At 42.2% G+C, this 25,820-nt stretch overlaps 1 protein-coding gene across 1 annotated transcript in view; it reads right to left on the minus strand.

Annotated features, from left to right (window-relative positions):
• The window catches only part of epha6 (eph receptor A6), an 832,733-nt gene that overhangs the window by 749,354 nt on the left and 57,559 nt on the right, over positions 1 to 25,820 (minus strand). Inside the window, exon 2 of the mRNA XM_078559784.1 lies at positions 25,743 to 25,807. Coding sequence (XP_078415910.1) covers positions 25,743 to 25,807 — 65 coding nt within the window. The remainder of the gene's footprint in view (positions 1 to 25,742; positions 25,808 to 25,820) is intronic.

Below are 25,820 nucleotides of genomic sequence, written 5' to 3' on the forward strand. Positions count from 1 at the left end.
ACTCCTTAACTAATAATGCAATGCCTCCTCCTCTTTTACCCACTCCCCTGTCTCGCCTGAAGATTCTATATCCCAGAATGTTGAGCTGCCAATCCTGCCCCTCCCTCAACCACGTCTCAGTGATGACTACCATGTCACAATTCCACGAGTCAATCCTCACCCTTAACTCATCCGTTTTACCTCTAATACTCCTGGCATTAAAGTAGAGGCCATCCAGCCTTGCCTTACTCCCTTGAAACTTAATGCTGCTGTACTCCCTCTGACTTGATTGTTTTACTGTATTATGATGTGTCCCCTTCCCCTGCCGAATTAATTTAAACTCCTCCCAACAGCACTAGCAAACCCACCTGCAAGGATGTTACTCCCGCTCTGAATCAAATGTAGACTGTCCCACTTGTACAGGTCCCACCTTCCCCAGAAATGGCCCCAGTGATCCAGAAATCTAAATCCCTCCCTCCTGCACCAACTCTTAAGCCACGTATTCATCTGCGCTATTCTCCTATTTCTGAGCTCGCTCGCTTGCACACACGTGGCACTGGGAGTAATCCAGAGATTACAACCCGAGAGGTCTTGCTTTTTAGTCTACCGCCTAACTCCCTGAATTCTTGATGCAAGACCTCATCCCTCTTTCTACCTATGTCATTGCTACCAACATGTACCATGATCTCTGCCTCATCACCCTCCCCCTTCAGGATGCCCTGCAGCCATTCAATGGCATCCTGGACCCTGGCATCAGGGAGGCAACACACCATCCTGGAGTCATGTTGACGGCCACAGGAGCACCTATCTGTTCCCCTGACTGTAGAAGCCCCTAGTACTATTGCTCTTCCTCCCCTCCTGTACAGATAGGTTGCTTGTGGTGCCAGAAGCTTGGCTCTGTCCGCACTCCCTGAAGGAACCAGCACCCTCATCAGCCTCCAAAATAGAATACTGATTTGCGAGCAGGACCCCAGGGGACTCCTGAACTACCTGCCTGTTTCTCTTGGACTGCCTGGTGGTCACCCATTCCCTTCCTTCCTCAAATCCTTCATCTGCGGTGTGACCACCTCTCTAAACGTGCGATCCATGATGCTTTCAGACACGCGGATGCTCCACAGTGTCCCCAGCCGCCGTTCCAACTCTGAAACCCGAGCTTCCAGGAGCTGTAGCTGGACACACTTCCTGCACACATGCTGGTCCCAGGCACTGGAAACTTTCCCGGCTTCCGACATGGGGCACAAAGAGTACACAACGACTTTGAGCGCTCCTGCCATGACTTATCCCTTTAATTTAAACCTTTTAAATCAACTACTCTAGGGCTCTTCTTTCCTGATCCTTGTTAGTACAGAATATACAAACTATAAACCACAAAGGGACCTTAAACTGTAAACAATGAAAGTAGTAAATATTAACCGACCTTACCCACTACTTACAAGTCATTCCTTTCCCTTGTAGCCTCTGCTGTTGCAACAGGGCAAGACCACTCTCTGAAGATTTAAGAAGTTGGATAGCAAAGAAAAAAATGCAAAGAGCATCTCTTCCCCCGTTCACCGAATTCCCACTGTTCACCAAATTACCAATATCCACATTTAATCTGGCTGTGTCTCACTCACGATGAGCTCGCTGCCCTGTTCGTGTGCTTCTAAATAGACCCTTTCTTAAATAGAGCTGAGATGACTCACCCTAGTTAAGCTTCAAATAATAATCAACACCTATTCAAGCCCTAATCAGGCTTCAGGTGATTGACAGTTAACTGTCACACAGTCAGCTACCTTACCAACCTTTTAACTAGACAAATGACTGCCAAACAACTAATCCTACAAACACTTCCATAAAATATACTCCAATTTTCTCTTCTTCCGACACTTCTACTAACTTATCTCAACAGAAAAGGAATCTCATCTATATGATGTGTTTCACATGTTCAGGATATCCCAATGTACTGTATTGCAGTTAAAGAGCATTTAATTGGCAGTCACTATTATAATGAGGTCAAAATGCAGCTGACAATTTGCATACAACAAGGTATCACAAAAGCAATAAGATAAATGACCATATTATCTGTTTTCGTGATGTTGGCTGAGAGATAAAAGTTCACCAGTACAACAGAAGAATGCCCTCGCTCTTCTAATAGCACCACGGGATCTTTCATGTTCGCTGGACAGGTTGGATGGGCTTCATTTAGCATCTTGATTGCAGTTATTGAATTAACACAAGCCTTGTCATGTTCTTCTAGTCTTCAGGTAGTGGAATAATGCATGTATTAAAATGTACAACTTAAACTGAAAACTTCTTACGTGGTGTATTAAAGTAAAAAGCAGACAGTGGCAAAAATATCAGGCAAGCAGATTTCATTAGATTATAGGACTTTGACATTGTTTCTTGGGTGCAAACAAAGCACGACAATTCACTGACTCGATTAGCAACACTAACACTGAACAAACACGTAACATGTACACGAGGTTTCATTTATCAATAGAGTTTCCAGCCTCTGATGGTAGACAGTGAAGGACTGGAAAAGATGATTATATTTATCCCCAAAATTTCATTTCCAGGTTACAGAGTTATCAATTAAGTGGACTTCAAAGGATCAAGACCTTCCCTTTGAAACCAATCTCAAGGCTTTTATCCATTTCCAGGACAATATGAAACTTTGACAGCCTTGCTAGCAGAAGGCTAAGATGTGACAATTACACAACTGATTAAGTTCAATCTTGCACAGCCAGGAAAATAGTCATCCAAAGATTGCAGGAAAACTAATGGCAAGTTCACAATGCTTGCCATTACTAACATGTAAAAAACATGGCATATGTGGTGAGGGATATGTGGAGATTCTGTTAAATCAGAAGCTTACCATCAATCTCCTTATGAGTTTTAAGAAATTGTTGGATTTGCAGCTTAAATAAGTAATCATTTCACTGCCAATATTTAGGGCTTGTGTTTCATGTGGTAAAGATACAAACAGGGGAGAGAGCTCATCCTGAGTGAGGCACAGCCAGAGTGGGTATTGGCAATTTGGTGCATAGGGGAAGAGGTGCTCTTTGCATTTTTAACTTGCTCTCCAACTTCTTAAATCTTCAGAGTGTAGGTCTTGCCCTGCTGCAGCAGTAGAGGGTACAAGGGAAAGGAATCACTGGTAAGTAGTGGGTAAGGTATTTACTACTTTAATCGCTTATTGTTTAAGATCTTTTTGTGGTTTATAGTTTGTATATTCTACAGTAACAAGGATCAGGAAAGAAGGGCCCGAGAGTAATTGACTTAAAAGGTTTAATTTAAAGGGATAAGTCATAGGAGGAGCGCTCAAAGCCGTGGTGTGCTCCTCGTGCTCCACGTGGGAAGCCAGGGAACATTTCCAGTGCCGGGGACCAGCATGTGTGCAGGAAGTGTGTCCAGCTACAGCTCCTGGAAGCTCGGGTTTCAGAGCTGGAACGGCGGCTGGGGACACTGGAGCATCCGCAAGTCTGAGAGCATCGTGGATAGCATGTTTAGAGAGGTGGTCACACCGCAGATGAAGGGACTTGAGGAAGGAAAGGAATAGGTGACCACCAGGCAGTCCAAGAGAAACAGGCAAGTAGTTCAGGAGTCCTCTGAGGTCCCACTCACAAATCGGTATTCCATTTTGGAGGCTGATGAAGGCACTGGTTCCTCCAGGGAGTGCAGACAGAGCCAAGTTTCTGGCACCACAAGCAGCCTGTCTGTACAGGAGGGGAGGAAGGGAGGAAGGGAGGAAGAACAATAGTATTAGGGGATTCTACAGTCAGGGGAACAGATAGACGCTACTGTGGCCATCAACGTGACTCCAAGATGGTATGTTGCCTCCCTGGTGCCAAGGTCCAGGATGTCACTGAACAGCTGCAGGGCATCCTGAAGGGGAAGGCTGATAAGGCAGAGGTCATGGTACATGTTGGTACCAATGACATAAGAAGAGGGTTGAGGTCTTGCATCAAGAATTCAGGGAGTTAGGCAGTAGAATAAAAAGCAAGACCTCTCGGGTTGTAATCTCTGGATTACTCCCAGTGCCACGTGCTAGCGAGCTCAGAAATAGGAGAATAGCACAGATGAATACGTGGCTTAAGAGTTGGTGCAGGAGGGAGGGATTTAGATTCCTGGATCACTGGGACCATTTCTGGGGAAGGTGGGACCTGTACAAGCGGGACGGTCTACAACTGAACCAGAGCGGGACTAACATCCTTGCGGGCGGGTTGGCTAGTGCTGTTGGGAGGAGTTTAAACTAATTCAGCAGGGGAAGGGGACACAGAATGTTAGCATGATAGGGACACATCGGTATACAGTAAAACAATCAAGTTGGGGTGAGTACAGCTGCATTAAGTTTCAAGGGAGTAAGGCAAGGCTGGATAGCCTCTACATTAATGCCAGGAGTATTACAGGTAAAACGGATGAGTTAGGGGTGAGGATTGACACGTGGAATTGTGATATAGTAGCCATCACTGAGATATGGTTGAGGGAGGGGCAGGATTGGCAGCTCAACATTCTGGGATATAGAATCTTCAGGCGAGACAGGGGAAGGGGTAAAAGAGGATGAGGCATTGCATTATTAGTTAAGGAGTCAGTTACTGCAATGAGAGATATCTTAGAGGGGACATCGAATGAAGCTTTGGGGGTAGAGCCTAGGAATAAAAAAGGTGCAGCCACATTGTTAGGTGTTTATTATAGACCCCCAGATAGTCAGTGGGAAATTGAGGAGCAAATATGTGTACAATTTGTGGAGGTGTGTAAAAACAATAATAGGGTGATTATGTTAGGTGATTTCAACTTTTCCAACACTAATTGGGATAGACATAGTGTTAAGGGCTTGGATGGAGTGGATTTCTTGAAATGTATACAGGAGAAATTTTTAGGTCAATATGTAGAGGGTCCAACAAGGGGCAGTGCAGTGCTGGACCTAATTCTGGGGAATGAAGCCGGACAGGTGGCTGAGGTGGCGGTGGGTGAGCATTTTAGTGATAGCGAACACAACATGGTGCATTTAAGACAGTTTAAGTTTGTTATGGACAAAGAAATTGACAAGTTGCAAAAAAATGTTTTGGATTGGGGGGAGAGTGGATTTTAGTAAAATAAGGCAGGATCTGGCCAAGATAGACTGGGAACAGCTACTTGTGGGGAAATCTACAGAGGAGCAGTGGAGGATGTTCAAAAAGGAAATGGGGAGGGTACAGGCTCAATATGTTCCCTCTAGGGTGATAGGAAGGAGTAATAAGCCCAGAGAACCACGGATGACCAGAGATATTCAGGATACGATGAGAAGGAAAAGAGAGGCTTTTAGCAGGTACAAGTGAAGCAAATCAGCGGAGGCATTAGTGGAGTACAGAAAGTGCAGGGTGGAGCTTAAGAAAGCAATTAGGAAAGCAAAGAGGGTAATGAGAAAGCTCTGGCTGGTAAAAATAGGGAAAATCCCAAGATATTCTATAAGTATATCAATGGGAAGAGGATAACCAGGGAAAGAGTAGGGCCCATAAGGGACCAAGGGGGCAATCTATGGGTGGAGCCAGAGGACATTGCTAGAGTGTTGAATGAATGCTTCACATCCGTCTTCACCCAAGAGGATGAGGATGAAGGTATCGAACTCGGGGAGAGAGACTGCGAGGTTCTTAAGCAAATTGATATAGGGAGTGACAAGGTATTGGAGGCGTTGGCAGGCTTAAAACTGGACAAATCTCCAGGTCCAGATGATTTGTGTCCCAGACTGCTGAGGCAGGCAAGGGAAGAGATTGCAGGGGCTCTGACCCAAATTTTTAATTCCTCTCTGGCCACGGGGGAGGTGCCAGATGACTGGAGAACAGCTAATGTGGTTCTGCTATTTTAGAAGGGTTGTAGAGATAAGCCAGGGAACTACAGACCAGCGAGTCTCATGTCAGTGGTAGGGAAACTATTGGAGAAAGTTCTGAAGGAGAGTGTGTATCTCCACTTGGAGAAGCAAGGTTTGATTAGGGATAGTCAGCATGGCTTTGTCAGAGTGAGGTCATGCCTAACAAATTTGATTGAATTTCTTGAGGGTGTAACCAGGTATGTAGATGAGGATAGTGCAGTTGATGTAGTTTATATGGATTTCAGCAAAGCTTTTGACAAGGTCCCACATTGTAGACTTATAAAGAAGGCAAATGCACATGGGATACAGGGTAATTTGATTCAAAATTGGCTTACTTGTAGGAGACAGAGGGTGATGACAGAAGGATGCTTTAGTGACTAGAAGCCAGTGTCCAGTGGCGTACCACAGGGTTCTGTGCTCAGTCCCCTATTATTTGTCATTTATATAAACAACATAGATGACTATGTGGGGGGTAGGATTAGTACATGTGCAGATGACACAAAGATTGGCTGGGTGGTTAACAGTGAGGTTGAGTGACTTGGGCTACAGGAAGATATAGATGGGATTGACAAATGGGCAGATAAGTGGCAGATGGAATTTAACCCTGGAAAGTGTGAGGTGATACATTTTGGAAGGAGTAATTTGACAAGGAAGTATTCAATGAATGGCATGACACTAAGAAGTTCTGAGGAACAAAGGGACCATGGCGTGTGTGTCCATAGATCTCAGAAGGCAGAGGAACATGTTAGTAGGGTTGTGAAAAAGACATATGGGACACTTGCCGTTATCAGTCAAGGCATAGATTACAAAAGTAGGGAGGTCATGTTGGAGTTGTATAGAGCCTTGGTGAAGCCACAGCTGGAGTACTGTGTGCAGTTCTGGTTGCCACATTATAGGAAGGATGTGATTGCACTGGAGGGGGTGCAGAGGAGATTCACCAGGATGTTGCCTGGGATGAAACATTTAAGTTATGAAGAGAGGTTGGATAGACTTGGGTTTTCGTTGGAGCAGAGAAGACTGAGGAGCAACCTGATCGAGGTGTACAAGATTATGAGGGGCATGGACAGGGTGGATAGGGAGCAGCTGTTCCCCTTAGTTGAAGGGTCAGTCACGAGGGGACATAAGTTCAAGTTGAGGGGCAGGAGGTTTAGGGGGGATGTGAGGAAAAACGTTTTTACCCAGAGGGCGGTGACGGTCTGGAATGCACTGTCTGGGAGGGTGGTGGAGGCGGATTGCCTCACATCCTTTAAAAAGTACCTGGATGAGCAGTTGGCACATCATAACATTCAAGGCTATGGGCCAAGTGCTGGTAAATGGGATTAGGTAGGTAGGCCAGGTGTTTCTCACGTGTCGGTGCCGATTCGATGGGCCGAAGGGCCTCTTCTGCACTGTGATTCTGTGAAGGACCTGTCTAATGTTATGATTTAGGATTCTGTCATGAATTGCAGCCTCAGAGGCCCAGAAAATATCTGAAACTGTGAAATTTCACACCTGCATACAGCAAGGTATCATAAGTTCGTAAATTATACTTGGAGGTTGTTTTAAATACTAAATTTTAGATTTGCTTTTTTTTTGGTCTCTTTTTTACTATCCTTCTTAATCCAAACTTTTTTCCCCTCAAGCACTTTCTGCAACTAATTTAATTCACTCTACTTCCTTCTCCATCAGTCACTCTGCACCTGTCTCTATCTTTAAAGTTAACTGGTTTAGGAGATGAACCATCAGTCCTGGTGTTTATGAGGTCACAGATACCCTGCTGACATCACCACCCTGTTACCAATCCACATTTCCAGCTATTTGCACCACACGCTAGCCATCTAGCCAATTGAGCTAACCAGCCCCACCAGAAAAACACTAATTCGATCTTTAGCAAACAGATTATAGCAGTATCAGTTAAGCATTTTCTCATGAAGGAGGAGGTTGAAGAAAAATTAAGACCACAATACTTGCTGCAAGTTGCAACATTCCAGTAATTTTCGAGTCAATGTTCGTTGTCCAATTAGAAGGCTACGATCATTTCTCTTTGAAGTGACATGTTGCAAACCAAATGGGGATGGGCATGTTCACTGGCATGCAGAAAAGGAACCAATGTGAGAACAGGACTAATAGTCAAATTTAGAGACAAAAAAAGCCTGTAATAATTGTAAGTTAAATCTTTCATACTGTTATGGGGGTCATGTTCAGATGAATCAGCCCTAAGCATGGGTAATCTTAGGAATGGAGCTTTCTAGCCTTGGTCTTGGTACAAACATGTAGCTTCATCAGGAGCTCTGCAAATAAAGTTTACTGTTTCTTACAAGAAACCTGCCCGGTACCCCAAATTTATTACAATTTGCGACAAGGATAAATAGCTCCAATGCTGCACCTCGCCTCTTGGAGGTAGGTATTTCAATTTTTAAGGGAAGGAAGGAAAATATATTCACCATTCATGCCATTCTTCGGCAGAAGTAACCCGTACAACTCATCCATTGAGGACTGGAGTCAGTACATAGAGTGACTAGGTTTCGACTTTGTAGTGAACGAAATAACGCCGGAGGAGAAACAGAAGGCAATTCTAAGCATTTGTAAGAGCAAAACATATAACCTAATCTGTAGGCCGACGGCTCTGAACGCGCCAAATTCCAGATCCTTCAATGAGCTAGTGGGCCTCGTGAAGGCACACTTTCAGCTTAAACCATCAACAATCACGCAAAGATTCAAGTTCAACTCTAGAGTAAGGGCCCCCGATGAGTTGATCACAACATACATCGCAAAGTTAAGACAGTTAACGGAGCACTGTGACTTTGGTGATACTTTAAAAGACATGTTGTGAGATGGTATTGATTGTAGTGTACACAACGCCGCCATTCAGCACCGTTTACTTGCGGAAGATAATATATACCTGAAGTGCATCACAGAGATAATGCTAGTAATGGAGAGAGCTGAGAGGGACTCGCAGGTTTTGAGGAGTATGCAACATGGTGCTGTTCTTCAGTTAGGGTGGGAACCTGCCGCTGGGCAAGGTAAGAAAACCAGGGAGATAAGCACGAAACGGGACATGGTCCCTACTGCTCGAAAAACAAAAAGAAATCCTGGAAGCAGCTCACCAGTAATTCAGAAATTAAAGTGTTACCGATGTGGGGATAACCATGTACTGGAAACCTGCAGATTTAAAGGGGCAGAATGCCACTACTGTCACAAAAAGAGGCATGTTGTAAAACAATGCAGGACAAGATCAAGACAGCCATTCAGACAGCAGGTTAAGTTGAATGAAGTGCACAATATAAATTAGCCAGAAGCTGCTGATACTGATATCTATTCCCTACACAATCTCAAGGACAAGAAAACTGAACCAATCACTATTAATCTTCAAGTAAATGGAAAGTCTCTAGTCATGGAGGTTGACATAGGAGCATCGACCACAGTGGTGGGAGAACACATCTTTAAATACCTCAGTGAAGGTACCCAGCCATTGAGTTTGGACTAAACCACAGCTCAGCTGAAAACGTATACTGGAAAGGCAATACAGGTGAAAGGCATCACCTCTGTACCTGTATCCTACAGCCAACAGACAGCCCAGCTGCCAGTAACTGTAACAGGCGAAGGCCTAGTCTTCTGGGCCATGATTGGTTGAAAGAAATTAAACTCAACTGGTCAGAAATTTTTCAAGTCAGAGCAGGAGGAATTCTGAGTTGCTAACAAAGTTTGAGAGTATTCCGAGATGAATTGGAAAAGATAAAAGGCTTACAAACTAAAATATATGTGGATTCAAAAGCATCACCCTGTTTTTCACTAAGGCAAGACCTGTGCCTTATGCCCTAAAGGAGAAGGTAGATGCGGAATTGTGCCACTTGGAGAAGTTAGGAATAATCCAGCCAGTCCAATTTTCAGAATAGGCAGCGCTCATAGTCCCTCTGATGAAACCAGATCAAACCATTCGCATCTATGGAGATTACAAATTAACTGTGAGCAAGGCTGTTAAATTAGACAATTACCCAATCCCAAGGATGAAGATCTGTATGCTAAACTTGCAGGAGGAAGATCCCACACTAAACTGGACATGAGCAATGCATACCAACAGGTAGAGCTAGACAACACATCTAGAGGGTATGTCACCATAAACACACATGCACAAGGGCCTATACCAGTGTACACACCTACCCTTTGGTGTGTCATCTGCCTGTGCAATTTTCCAAATAACCATGGAAAGCTGACTACAAGGACTTCCCTGAGTTATAGTGTACTTGGATGACGTCCTGATCACAGGATCAACGGAAGGAGAATATTTGGATAACACAGAAGAGATTCTGAAGAGATTTTTGGAGGCTGGCATATGTTTGAAAAAAAGAGAAGTGCACATTCCAATCGACTGAAGTCACGTTTCTGGGTCATCGAGTGGATGCCCAAGGGTTGCATCCATTAGAGGAGAAAGTCAAGGTAATCAAGGAAGCACCCTTTCCTACCAATGTCACTGAGCTCATGTCTTTTTTGGGCATGATAAATTACTGCAGTCACTTCTTGCCTAATCTGTCTACAGTGTTAGCCCCTTTACACTTATCATTGAAGAAGAACCACAGATGGTCCTGGAAGGCACAGCAAGAGGAAGCCTTCATAAAAGTCAAGAAGCTTTTACATTCGTCATGTCTGCTAGTACACTATGACCCAGCAAAGGAATTAATACTAACTTATGATGCATCTCCCTACAGTGTGGGAATGGTATTGTCACACAAGATGGAGGATGGATCTGAAAGGCCAATAGGTTATGTCTCCAGAACCCCCTCTGCAGCTAAGAAAGGTTACTCACAAATTGAAAAAGGCGGCTTACTCATCATATTTGGAGTAAAGAAGTTCCATCAATATTTACACAGTCGACACTTCACCATAGCATCAGATCACAAGCCACTGTTAGGTCTGTTTAGTGATGATAAGGCAATCCCATCAATAGCCTCTGCTAGAATTCGAAGATGGGCTTTAATTTTGTTGGCATAAGAGCACACTTTTATTCACCATCTGGGTGTGCGTATAGTAAATGCAAACACCCTCAGTCGTCTTCCTTTGCCAGTTAGCATTACACATGCTCCAGTTCCTCAAGAAGTTGTACTTGTGCTGTATTTCCTGGACTCCTCGCCGGTCTGTGCAAAGCAGATAAGAATTGGACAAACCAGGATCCAATTTTATCAAGAGTCTGAGAACAGGTATTGCAAGGATGGTCAAATGCACAAGTCTCTGAAGAATTAAAACCAATCTTTGCTCATAAATCTGAATTAAGTTGTTAAGATGGTACCTTGTTAGGGGGAGCAAGAGTCGTTGCAAGGAAGAGAACCACCATTGGCAGAGCTTCATTGTGCGCATCCAGGCATTTCGAAAACGAAGATGCTCACACTAAGTTATATCTGGTGGCCAGGTATAGACAGTGATGTAGAAAAAACGGTTAAACACAGTCTCCATTGTCAGCAACAACAGGAGTTGCCAGTTTCAGCCCCACTGCATCCATGCGAGTGGCCTGGTAGACCTTGGGTTACACTACATATAGACTATGTAGGTCCATTTTTAGGTACCATGTTTTTAGTGATCATTGACACACATTCAAAGTGAATGGATGTGTATGAAGTGAGGTCACCTAAGTCGTGTGCAACTATTGAAAAGCTGCACCAATGTTTTAGTGTACATGGCCTACCGGAAGTCTTTGTTTCAGATAATGGTACTGTTTTCACTAGTAGAGATTTCCAGAGATTCATAAACCTAAATGGGATTAAACATTTTAAAACAGCACTGTATCACCCCTCATCCAATGGGTTAGCAGAAACAGCAGTACAAAACTTTAAAACAGACATGAAGAAACTATCCGAAGGAACGATAGAAACACAAATTTCAAGATTTCTTTTCAACTCTCGCACAATTCCACATGCAACTACAGGTTCAGCACCTTTGGAATTGCTAATGAAATTCCACCTTCATACAAGGTTAAGTCTGGCATTTCCTAATTTAGAGAGGAAGGTGGAGGAGAACCAGAGTAGTCAGAAAGTGAATCATGATGTTCACAGTAAAGATCGGAAATTTACTGTGGGAGGGACAGTTTTTGTGTGAAACTTTGCAACTGGACTGAGATGGGTTCCTGTACAATTGTCTCTGAAACAGGACCTTTATCATATCAAGTGGAAGTGGAAAACAGAATTGTTAGGAAACATGTGGATCATCTAAGAAGTAGAGAGACACTGCAACAACCAATTACTCCACCTGAAACTGAAGTCAAACCTTTGATCCCTGAGGTACCAAGTCGACAAAAAATAGACATACCTGATGTCTCTGTTGAAGTACTTCTGAACTGCCATTGTCTAAGGATGTCTCTGATGCTGCAGTTTCTAGTCAAGTCAAACCAATGGAAGATTCTCAAGTTGCATCGCTCTACCCGGATCAGAAAACCACCTCAAAGATTAAATCTATAATTGCATGAACTGTATATGTTTGTATATGATATGGGTTAAGATATTTTTGTAAATAGAGAGGTAAAACAAAATTAAAGGGGAGGAATGTAGTAATTGTAAGTTAAACCTTTTATACTGTTATGGGGATCATGTGACCTTACTGACAAATCAGCCCTAAGTATGGGTAATCTTAGGGGTGGAGCTTTCTAGCCTTGGTCTTGGTACAAGCATGTAGCTTCATCAGGAGTTCTGTAAATAAAGTTTACTGTTTCTGACAAGAAACCTGCCCGGTACTTCAAGTTTATTACACAGCCACATCTCAGAAATCAAAAATTCAAAGGCATATGCTTTGAAATTAAATGCATTCCAGACCATTCACCTTGTTTCTCAATTTAAAATTAAACTAGGTTTCTTTCATTAGGCTATCATGCACATGAAAAACATTAAACTTAATTTGGCTAGATAATCTACTGTCTCCAATGTTGGATGAGGAGTGGGTGACACAATAGGAACCTAGCCCAAGTTGAGATAAAATCTGTCTGTTGACCATAAAGATACAAACTAAAATAAGTTTGAACAAGTGCAAGCTGACAGTACATAACTGTCCATCATGTCACTTAATTTAGCACTAAATTAGCAATCTGATGTCGCAAGACGTTAAGGATGGCTGTTATGGATGCATTTGTATCTTTATTGACAAAGTATTCTCTTCTCAGATAAAGAATGTTCACAAAAAGTATCAAATGGGAAAGACGGAACATTAAAAATAATCCTAATGTTGTTCATTCTTTTTTAACTTTTCTAGAATAGGCTTCATGAGCCTCAAATCAGCTTTGTTATAAATTTAAATGCAAATTGATTCAACAAATCTCTAAAAGCCTGGTGTTGTGGTTAGTGAAGACTGTCACTCGCTCCACTTCTACTACACTACAGTCTGATGCATATGTTCTGGTGGGACCCAAAAGTAATATCAGTGATGTGCTGAGTGTTTGTGCACATAATCTCTTATGAAAACACAGATGCTGCATACAGCAGTGATTAGAGGTTTCATTGTGAGTCTCTACAGAACAAAATATTTAATTTGTGTTTTTACTGCTGATTGACTTTAATTGTTTCTAGGAAAGCAATTCGCTCACTGTTAGGTCCTGTTCAAATTTGGTGGTTATACGCTTCTCAAAAAATATTTGCATTACTCAACAAAACTGAACAACTTGTATCTACTAGTACAGTTCATGTTCAATTGTTTTCAATAGGGCTACACATTGCATCTATCTTACTGTGAGACTTCATGAGAAAATGCTGAACTGATACTGCCTTAATTTGTTTGCTAAAGATCGAATTAGTATTTTTCTGGTGGGGCTGGTTAGCTCAGTTGGCTAGATGGCTGCTGTGTGGTTCAGAGTCATGCCAACGGCACGAGGTTTGAACCCTGTTCCAGCTGAGGTAGATTTGGGGCCTGCCCCCTTCCCCTGCCCCATAGTAAAATCACAGCATGAGCCGTGGTTCAGCAACCTTTGAATAATCACGGGTGCTATCTGGAGAAGTAGTTACTTTCTGTTGTGGTGGCATGACAGCAGTTATGCTTCTAAATGTTTTTGTACCGTGCTATTTTTGTTATGGCTAGAGATACATATAACATGAATTTGTAACCAAATTCAGTTAGCTGTATTTTAAATTACATGCTTTTGATTTTTGTTAGGGAAGAAAAATGTTATACAGTAAAATCTTTGATCTCCAGCATGCTTGGGGAATGGGTGGTGCCAGTTAATCCAAAATGCTGGTTAATGGGGAGTTATATTACTCTAGACACAAGGCAAGGTGGGTATATCTTTGTTCAGGCACAATAACCAAAACTAACCCAATAATTTAACAAATTCAATGTAAAACCCAAGAACAACTTTGCAATCTATTGTTATTATTAGTTTTTTCGTAAAAGAATGCAACATTTGAACTCTGAAAGTGATTGGCTTTAAAAAAAAATAAATCGAGCTATCAGAAATTCTGGTTACTAGAGAATTCTGTTTGGCAGAGTGCCAGATAACACAAAGTTTACTGTAGAAAAGAAATGAAATTTACTGCCCATAAACTTATGGCGCTGTCTAATCAGAAACCCATAATTAAATGCTTGGCCAACTCTTCATATTTTTGAAATGTTAAATGTGTGCATATTTTCAGACTGGGGAATAGAGGAAACTTATCAGGGTAAATTTCTGTTGGTGAGTGCATGGTTCGCTATTGTCGATCCTTACAAACATTTGCACATCTGGGGTTTCTCAAGTCTCGCAACTGATAACCTGAACTTAAAGTCTGTAAGCTTGGGTACATGGAACGCGTCTGGGGGAAAAAACATGTCCAGAATATGAAGAACTTCACTGCATAGCAAATGACTATTAAAATGAATTTACAAAGAAAGAAATCTGTGTTTTTCCTGATTTTCCACATGTTCCCATGGGGGACCAAATGTCCCCATGGTTATTGCCTTCCAGAAAACTGTACAATGTTTTGTTTTCTCTCAGCATCTCATTGCAAAAAATGAGGACTGTTTACAAAGCTGTTCCATCATTGAATTTAATGCAATTGGACAAAGATACAACCATCATGCTATCAACTGTATATACAGAGCCAAACACAGCCATCAAAGACTGCCTCTGCAGGATCACATACAGCAGGGAGAGTTGCAGAGCTATACCATCTGCTGCAAGGTGACCTGAATCCATTCTATAAGTTAGGGCAGCAATGGAAGTTGACATTGCTTCATCTGCCTCTGCCTCCTTTCTTTTTTGGGGGCAGCTAGAAATTGGACAAATACAGAAAATCAATCTAGATCTTCAAAAAAGTGTCACAATTAAGGCACTGAGACATTTACGCCTGCAGAATTTCTGCTTTCTTGACATGAAGTGCATATTCTTTCGCCAGACACATGCCATAGACTTGAGTAAGTGCGGTAACTCAGATTGTCAGTGGCAAGGCTTGGGAAGTCCCAGATGTCCAGGGGATATTGCCTGAGCTTGAACCACAGTTTACTTACTAGTACAGGGTACTGGTTAACACCCACCCCATTACTTATTCAGCTAAACCTACCCATTAAGGCACTGCTTTACAGGGCTCTTTGGAGCCGAATGCAGGTCCAATGCCAAATGTGTCACCTTGGCTTCAAAGAAACAGTTTGTCCTCAGATAATTGTAAAGTGTGGGCTTGCTATTTAGACAGAACATAGCTCTCCCTGCAAGCAATAGATTAATGTTGCACCATAACAGTTAGCATTAGCCATTTGTTTCTAAGTCCAAGTTATTTGTGTGTTCACTTTAAACTCCACCCCACCCCAAATTTACTAATTTCTCCAAATGGTGGCATATCTAACAAGGCCAACATTTATTGCCCAAACCTAGCTGCCTGCAAGATGGTGGCATTCAGGAGATGAGGATAATCTTTTTCTCTAAGGGTTGTATGTATGTGGAATTCTCTTCCACAGAAAGCAATGAAGGCTAGGTCATTGAATTTGTTCAACCCAAAGTTACAGACTTCTGATATACAAGGGACTTGAGGCTGGGGGAGGGGGGCAGGTGGAGATGGCAAAGTGGAGTTGAGACCACAACCAGATCAGCTGTGATCTTATTGAATAGTAGAGCTGGCTCGAACGGCTGAATGACGTACTGCTGCCTCTGAGTCCTATGTTTTTTAGTTGGGTGTTTGTAGTGAAGGTATTCCCACTGTGCAGTTGGATAGTTTTTTCCAGGATTTTCACCCAGAGTACAAAATCCAAGCAAAGTGAATGAGGCTCAAGTAGCCCAGAAGTCTGCTAGAGAAAAAGGCAAATCACCACTAGGGGCTGACATGCCAGCAATGTACCAAGAGAGTCTCCAGCTCAATCTATCCCCAATTCTCAGAAGTGCAGGGAGATCCAGCCTGCATTACTAGCACCTCGTGTCAGGGAAATAATGGAAACATCTGAAGTTGTTAACATCAAGGTTAGAAGGCTACAAAATGCCTAGAAAAAAAATGTAGTTCCTCAATCTTCACAAACAGTGTAAGACCAAGGACAGAGAAGTTGGAGTGGACTGGAGAAGTGGCAAGCATCAGGGAGTGGATAAACAGAGGTGTTCTGCAAAGTGATAACTAACAACGGTGTTTTAACTACAGTGCTATCAAGGGAAGTTGCCAGGGAAAGGAGAGCAGGCGTTAGAAGATGGATTGGGGTGTCAGATAAGGAACAATTCCTTTGCTAAAAGTGAAGGGGGAAAATGTGTTTGGTAGTGGGCTCACACTGGATTTGGTGAAAATAGAGGAAGATGATCTGTTGAATGTGGAGGCTCTTGGGGTGGAAGGTGAAGGCAAAGGAAACATTACCATAATTCTGGAAGGGGTGGACGAAGAGAAAGTGAGAGAAGTAGTAAGGGAAATGGAACACAATCTTTGGAGAGCCCCATCTACCATTGTGCAAGGGAATCTATGACTGAGCAACGTTGGGAGTGCTAAATGCAGAAATGTTATTATAATGGCATACAAAGATATATATATATATAGTCCTTAAATTAATGTCTAGGAGAAGCATCGATGCTAATTAAATACTGCTGGTTCTAGTTATATAAATTAAAATTAATCAAAAAGCCAAAATGAAAAAAAAACAAAAAAGATGAGGACAAAAGTAAGCTACATTTCACTACTCTTGGAGGCACCAACCTTCAGAAATAACAACACCTAGAAAGGTGAGCTATTCAAAACCCAGCTTTATTATTGAATTTGAACTTTATTTCAGCTATTGAGCCTACTGTCTGATTTAATTTTTAAAATATCTGATGGCATGTAATATGTTTTGATATCCCTCGAACCAGTTTGGAATTATAGTTTACAAACTAGTGAGTTAAGGGATCAATTTTCTTCAGATCTTATTCCTCACTGAAATCCCCTTAACAAAATGCTTCCCTTCTCCACCTCTAGTCAATGCCTTGGCACCTTTCCCACTCTCTAGGCTCATTTCTCACCTCATTCTTTTAGTTAGCTTTCATCTCCCTCATGCTCCATGTGTTGTGAGAAGCAGAGTTCATCAGTCATCCTCAAGAAAATTGAAAGCATGATACAAGAGCCTAAGAAATAGCAGCTGGAGTAGCAAGAAGGAAGATCAAGTCTACCCCGCCATTCAACAAAATCATGGCTGAAATTCTACATCCAATTGCATCTTCCTGTCGTTTCCCTTGACTCCCTTAGTGCCCAAAAATCTATCAATCTCAATCTTGAATTTCTTTTCATTCTTTCATGGGATTTATTACCCATCCCTAATTGATCTTGAGAAGGTGCTGGTGAACCACCTTCTTGAACCACTGCAGTCCATGTGGTGTAGGTAACCCAAAATGCTGTCAAGGAGAGAGTTCTAGGATTTTGACTCAGTAACAATGAACGAATGGCGATATATTTCCAAGTCAGGATGGTGAGTGACTTGGAGGGGAACTTGCAGGTGGTGGCATTCCCATGTCTGCTGTCCTTGTCCTTCTAGATGGTAGAGGTCACAGGTTTGGAGGGTGCTGTCAAAGGAGCCTTGGTGAGTTTCATATACACAATGACTAAGCATCCACAACCCTCTGGGGTTGAGAATTCCAAAGATTCACAACCCTCTTGAGTGAAGTAATTCCCCCTAATCTCAGCCCTAGTTAATCGACCTTTTACCCTGAGATTATGGCCCCAATTTTACTCTCTCCACCAGGCAATATAAGTATATACCCATATACTTCAGTATATACCCATCAGTATATACCCATTTCAAACCCTCTTAAAAATTGTATAGCTTTCAAAGAGATAACCACTCATTTCTAAACTTTAGAGAATATAGACCTATTCCACTCATTAGGACAGCGCTCTCATCTCAGGAATCAATTTAGTGAACCTCTGTTGCACTGTGTCTAAAGCCAAGTATACCCTTCCCTAGGTAAGGAGACAAACTGTACACAATACTCCAGCTGTGGTCTCACCAAACCTGATGTAACTATAGAAAGACTTCCTTCTTCTGGTTCTCCAATCCTTATGTAATAAAGACTAAAATAACATTTGTCTTCCCATTTGCTTGCTGCATCTTCATGTTAACTTTCCGCCATTCATGTTGAAGGACACCTAAATCACTCTGAATACCAACATTTGCTAGTCTTTCACATTTTAACAAAATGTATGCTTTTCTCTTCTTCCAAAAATATACTTCATCTGCCACCTTCTTACCCAATCACTTAACCGCTCCATATCCCTTTGCGGGCTCCTCACAGCTTACTTCCCCATGTAGCTTTGTATTGCAGCAAACTTAGATAAATTACACTCAGTTCTCTTATCTAAGTCATTGATTAAGATTGTAAATAACCAATATCCAAGCACTGACCCTAGCAGCACTCCACTAATTACACCCTGTCATCCAAAAATTACTTGCGTATTCCTATTCTCTCTTTTCTGTTCATTAATAAATCAATCCATGCTAATATTACCCAAGATCCCAGGAGTTTGAATTCCATGTCACAAACTCTCATGTGGCACCTTATCAAATACCTTCTGAAAATCCAAATATATGACATCTACTGGTTCCCTCTCATCCACTCTGCTAATTGTACCCTCAAAAAACTAAGACATGTGTCAAACAGTTAAAAAAATTAGGCAAAATATTACAGCAGGTGGGGTACCCCTGATAATAAAGAATGAGATAAAGGCTGTGAGGAGGAAGGACCTTAGCACAGATAATTAGGATGTAGAATCAGTATGGGTAAAGCTCAGAAATAAAAAAGGGCAAAAAAACTGATTAGCAGCAGTCTATAGGTGTCCTAACATTAATTAGTGTTGGACAGAAAAATTAGATGAGCAGAACAGACACAGAAGAGATCTAGCAGCTCAAAACTGGGTGTCTCAAAGTCACTGAGGGCCTTCAGCAACAGAATCGTATTCAACCACAATCTGTAACCTCATGATCCAGAATATCCCTCACCCTATCATTAACATCAAGCCAGGGGATCAAGCTAGTTTAATGAGGAGTGTAGTGGAGCATGCCAGGTACAGCACCAGGCATACCTAAAAATGAGGTGATAACCTAGTGAAACAACAACACAGAATTACATGCATGCTGAACAGCAGAAGCAGCATGCAATAGTCAGAACTAGGGGATCCCAGAAAAAATATCAAAGCTCTGCAATCTTGCCAGATCCAGTTGTGAATGATGGTGGACAATTAAACTAACAGAAGGAGGACGCTCCACAAATATCCCCATTCTCAATGATGGGGGAACCCAGCACAACAGTGCAAAAGATAAATTGAAACATTTGAAACCACCTTGGGCGAGCAATGCCGAGTGTATAATCCATCTTGGCCTCCTCCTGAGGTCTGCAGCATCGTAGATGCCAGTCTTCAGCCAATTCAGTTCACTCCACATGATAACAAGAAATGGCTAAAGGCACTGGATATACAGCAAAGATATAGGTCCTGACAACATTCCAGCAATAATACTGAAGACTTGTGCTCCATAACTAGCCGTGTAGTAGTGTAGTACAACTACCACACTGATGCCTACTTGACAATGTAGAAAATTGTCTGGGCACATCCTGGCCACAAAAAATGCAGGACAAATCTAATCCACCCAATTACCAGCCCATCAGTCTACTCTCAATCACCAGCAAAGTGATGGAAGATGTCGTTGGCACTGCCATCAAGCAACACTTGCACTGCAATAATCTGCTCACTGATGCTCAGTTTAGGTTCTGCCCAGGGCATTTGGCTCCAGGCCTCATTACAGCCTTGGTCCAAATGTGGCCAAAAGAGCTGAATTCAAGAGGTGAGGTAAGAATGAGTGCCCTTGACATCAAGGCAGCATTTAACCCAGTGTGGCATCATGGAGCCTAAACAAAGCTGAGGTCAATGGGAATCATAAGGAGGAAAACTCTCCACTAGTTGGAGTCACACATAGCACAAAGAATTACGATTGTGCTTGTTGGAGGCCAATCATTTCAGACCCAGGACTTCCTCAGGGTAGTGTACTAGATCAATCCATCTTTGGCTGCTTCATCAATGACTTTCCCTCCATGAAAATGTCAGAAATGGGGATGTTGGCTGATAATTGCACAATGTTCAGCACCATTCGTGACTCCTCAAATACTGAGGCAGTCCAGTCCATATGCAGACAATACCCAGACAGTGTTCAGGCTTGGGTTGATAAGTGGTGGGTAGCATTTATGCCACACAACTGTCTGGCAATGATCATCCCCAACAAGAGAGAATCTAACCGACAGTATTACAATTCCTGAATCCCTCAACATCAATATCCTAGGGGTTACCATTGAGCAGAAGCTTAACTGGATCGACCATATAAATCCTGAAGAAATCCTACAAGAGATCAGCGGGCTGGAAATTCTGCAGTGGGCGACTCAATTTCCGACTCCCCAAAGCCCAAAGTCCCAGAGGGGGGTGCACACAGTGCTAAGCACCAGGGCCTGTGTCTACAGGGAACCTGGGCTCAGGTAGCACCTCCCTTCAAATGGCTGCCTTATGCCTCAATGTGCTCACAAACAAATGCAAGTGGGCACCCTGCTCCGGGACAAAGTTCCGTAGTATAAGCTACTGGAGCAACAGCCTAAGTTCACGCGGCCATTTGTTTTGACAGCTAGGGTGCATTCTGGGTTTTCCTTTGGCTTTGCTCTCGCCCTCCTGCACAGGTGCCAAGCCCCTAAACAGCCACAGCTTTAGGGGGAGATGGTGGCATGGCGGTCACTGAACGAGTAACCCAGACTAATGATCTGGGACAAGGGCTCAAATCCCACCATGGCAGCTGGTGGAATTTAAATTCAATTAACAAAAAAATGTAGAATTAAAAAAAAAAGTCTCAGTAATAGTGACCGTGAGACTGTTGTTGATTGTCGTATAAACCCATCTGGTTCACTAATGTCCTTTAGGGAAGGAAATCTGTGGTCTTTACCTGGTCTGTGACCCCAGACCCACAGCAATGTGGTTGATTCTTAAATGCCCTCTGAAATGGCCTAGCAAGCCACTCAGTTTATGGGCAATTAGATATGGACATCAAATGCTGGCCTTGGCAGTGACGCCCACAACACATGTAAGAAGAAACGAAAAACAAGAGTCAAGATGGGGAGGCCAGGAGGAGCAGCAGTTGCAGCAACAGCGAGACCTGGGGCAGCTGCAGTGTTAGACAGGGCCAAGGGGAAGCACATCTTGTCACATTCACAGCTATCCCGAACTCCTCAGCGATATTAATCTCCAAACGTCCCAGGCCTGAGGGTATGTGAGTAAGTGCCAGTTGTGAAAGACCATAGCTGGACATAAACTGTGTAGTTTTGAGCACTGTCAAATAGAAAGGATACAAAAGTAATAGAAAAGGGGCTTTGTAAGTTCACCAGGATATTATGAAGGATGAAGAGGCAGAGCTTGGAAGAGAAACTTGAGAAGTTTGGGCTTTTTCACTAAAGCTGCAAAGAATGAGAGTGTGTGTGTGTGTGAGAGAAAGAAAAAAAGTGTGAGAGAGCACGAACACACAGGCAGAGGCTGCCCATCTCCCGATCCTCCTCCCGCCTCAAAAACCTAACCACACATCAGGCTGGAGAGGACGAAAAGCCAGGTGGAAAGGGTTTTGACCCAGTGTGGCATCATGGAGCCTAAACAAAACTGAAGTCAATGGGAATCATAAGGAGGAAAGCTCTCCACTAGTTGGAGTCACACATAGCATGAAGGATGATGATTGTGTTGTTGGAGGCCAATCATTTCAGACCCAGGACTTCCTCAGGGTAGTGTACTAGATCAATCCATCTTTGGCTGCTTCATCAATGACTTTCCCCCCATGACAAGGTCAGAAATAGGGATGTTCACTGATAATTGCACAATGTTCAAATGCTTCAGACCCTCACTTTCATATGAATTTCACCAAGGCCAGCTCGGAATGTGCGCCACTAGAGGCAAACGCAATGTTGGTGTCAGTTAAACCTTACTCCTGAGCTTGGCCCTGGTCCTCTCCCCTTTCCCTGGTGACCAGTACTTGTGGGGCTTTGTCTGTCTCTCTCTAGCTCTGCTTCTTAAGCGAAAGGGCAGAAAAAAAGGTTTTATTAGTTAGCTCTGCTGCTTGGTGCTTTTTAATCGCATCTGCATTCATTATTTTTTTTTAAAAGTATCAATTTATTGCTTTGATATTAATGTTGTTTATGTTTTCTTCATACCTTAACTTTAAAAAAAAAATGTTTAATGTTTTGCCAAGCCAGATCTCAGGCAGATGATGCTGAGTTTCTTGCTGAAGGGGAATGAGAGGCTTACGAGAAGCTTGACTGCTTTTTGGAGGACTGGCAAAAGGGGTTATTTTTGCTCCAATAGAAACAGGAAGTGTTAGAAATGCTCAGCACGTCTGGCAGCATCTGTGCAGAGAGAAACAGAGGTTACTGACTCTTCATCAGAACCAGTGCAGATCGTGGACCTAAAGCATGTTTCTGTTTCTCTCTCCAAAGACGCTCCCTGGCCTGCTGAGTATTTCCAGCATTTCGTGTTTATATTTCAGATTTCCTGCATCTTCAAAACTTTGCTCTCTTATTATGTGATCCATACTGGGCATTTTAAGTGTGGCTAGTTTCAATTTAAAATGAGAAAATATTTATCACTCAACGCAAAGTGTAATTTTTCCGTTAACAAAACCCACTTGTGTGGATAGAAATAGAGGTGAATTGCTTGGTGCTAATTTACTGGACAGATTTGCCATGTTTAAACTTGGAAGTGAAACCAGGAGTTATGCGTCAATGGAATAGGTCACTGTTAGTTCAAGATATTCTCATTTGTATAAACATAGGATTGTTGTTTGCTCAAGGTTCAAGTCTTTTAGATGTTGCTGTCTGGATATTACATAGGATCAGGTTCAAAGTGGAGCTGGTTGTATAATATGAACAACCAGGTTATGTGTAATTGCCTGACAAAGCTGTGTTTGTAAAGTGTGTTATACTGAAACCTCCACTTTCAATGGGCTTTATGAATAGATGCATAGAGTACAAAACTAAGAATTTTTGCTAAATCTATATAAAACAGTTTAACCCCACTGTGACTATGGTTCCCAATTCTAGGCACCCGAAGGATGTGAGGGATTGGGGGAATAAAGGGTCCAGAAACAGGAGAAGCACCAGGGCCAGGATTTCTCTCCCTGGCCCTGCCACAGCCTGTCCACCATCTACAAGGCACAAGTCAGGAGTGTGATGGAATACTCTCTATTTGCCTAGATGAGTGTGGCTCCAATAACTTTCAAGAAACTTGACACCATACTGGACAAAGCAGCCCTTTGATCGGCACTCTATTCCACCAACTTAAACATTCACTCCCTCCACCACTGACACACAGTGGCAGTCTGTTTCATCTACAAGGTGCATTGTAGCAACTCACCAAGCCTCCTTTGACAGCATCTTCCAAGCCCACGACCCCTACTACCTAGAAGAACAAGCATGGGAACACCACCACCTGCAAGTTCCCTTCCAAGTCACAAACCACTCTGGCTTGGAACTATACCACCAATCCTTCACTGTCACTGAATCAAAAACCTGGAACTCTCTTCCTAACACCACTGTGGGTGTACATACACCAGTTAGATTGCAGTGGTTTAAGGCAGTGGCTCATCACTACCTTCTCAGGGGAAATTAAAGATGGGTAACAAATGCTGGCCTTGCCAGCGAAGCTAAATCCCAAAGAAAGAATTTTTAAAAAGTAACAAGTGCCATATGGTGATTTCACCAAGTCTAAGGCAAGGCATTCTACACTAACTCTTCCATGCTTGCATATTAAGGGGGTAGAGGCCAGAAAATGTTGAGCACTGAGACGAGTCCAATGATTCAGGAAAAGACCCCAAGCAGAAGCTAGGAACTCCATCGAAAACCATATTATATAGCATGATTTTACTGAATAAATTCAGGTTATACTAGCTGCATGTAGACAGTCTGGCTATCTCACAAACACAGTTCATCACAGTATATGCAATTCATGAAGCAACATGCATACTCCATATCTGGAGAAAGCCAAAACTTGCTCTGTAACCAGTCAATAGAACCTCTAATGAGTGAGGAGTTCCTTACTTTCACACTCAAATTTATTTCTGAAGATGTTTCCCAATGATTTCAGTAGCAGTATTTGGTACCTTGGAGTAATTGTTACACACCACAGAACTATTAATGCATATCATTGGTGAACGTTTAAAGTATAATTAATAAAAAAGGTCCACACAATAAGGAGGAAGTTTGACCTTGATAGCAGAATGTGGTGAAGTCAATGTGTAAGCCTCCTATTCAATTTTTTTTATTGTTCTATTCTGAGCTGTCTCCTACTAGTCATAATTAAAAAAAAGGACTTTAAAGTTATATATAAGAATTGATTGTAATTTGTGTTAAATCTCTCACACCATGCTTACAGGATTTTTCAAATCAATTTTCTTGCAGTTGAAAATGTATTCAGACACTTTCATATTGAAACTTCCAATGAAAAAAATGCTGCATTTAAAGAAGAGAACTTTGAGCAGTTGTGTCACGACCCAAATTTTGTAATAGTGATGATGACAAAACTGTCACCGTTTGGTAGCTTTACTCCACCAACAGCAACTTTTGGAGTCCGCATATGCAGAGCCCAGAAGTTGCTGTCAGTGGTTATATGCATCTCCAGAGGGTGCAGTGCTGAGGCAACTCCAGACAGCATTCAATGGAAAATCAACTGAACTGACAAGAGCTTCCACTCACACGCTCTTAGTCTCACTGGAAAAACCCTCGAAGAAGTTACCCTTTTATTGAATGGTTGTAATTACATAATTCCTGCTAAATGCTCTCACTGGTCCCAAAAAGCCAATATATTTGTAGAATGTCTAATTTCTCCATAATAATGAATAGCCTGTGGAATTTCTTTTTTTAAAGTTTCTCTATCTTTATTTTAGCTTCTATCTTAATCCAATCACAATCATCTATTTCCCTGTTGTCAGCAAATGGGAAAATGACACCACAGACATCGCTAGATCCTTATGTGCTCCTTTCTGTGAAGTCAGCGGCAGGTGTTGCTTCATCGCTACTGCTAGATCTAGGACTTTTTGTGACAATATTATATCAGGCTATCATATGTATAGATCTTGGTGGAGGTGAATCAGAAGTGCAGCATGAAATTGACTGTACTATGTTGGCATTTCACATCACATTTACAATCATAGTAGCATTATAGTAGTACATAAATACGACTATAAAAAATTGGGATTAGCCACATATTAAAATTATTGGAGCACTGCAATCACTTTGATACTTTGATAAGGAGTTGATGTAAGAGCCAAAAGACAAATAAGAGTTTTGAAACTTTTAAGTGTAAAACAGCTCATCCACTGCAACAGTATTTAAAAAAAAAATTAACCTAAGTTTTTAATTAATTATTTTAGAGCTTTCAATGTAATTGCCCTATAACTACTATTCATTCCCATGCAGGAAAATCATTTGTGTAAACATAAGATCAATATTTGACAATATTCTGTGGCCTGCTATATATAAGCATACAGTTAAAGACAATTTTTGTGAACTCACCCCATTTAATGGGTATGCCTTCCATCCAAGCTCTCCTAGTGCAGCTGTTGTGTCTAGTAGCACAACTGGAAATAAATG

This window comes from Cetorhinus maximus, chromosome 16, assembly GCF_964194155.1.
Source record: "Cetorhinus maximus chromosome 16, sCetMax3.hap1.1, whole genome shotgun sequence".
In the NCBI taxonomy this organism is placed as follows: domain Eukaryota; kingdom Metazoa; phylum Chordata; class Chondrichthyes; order Lamniformes; family Cetorhinidae; genus Cetorhinus; species Cetorhinus maximus.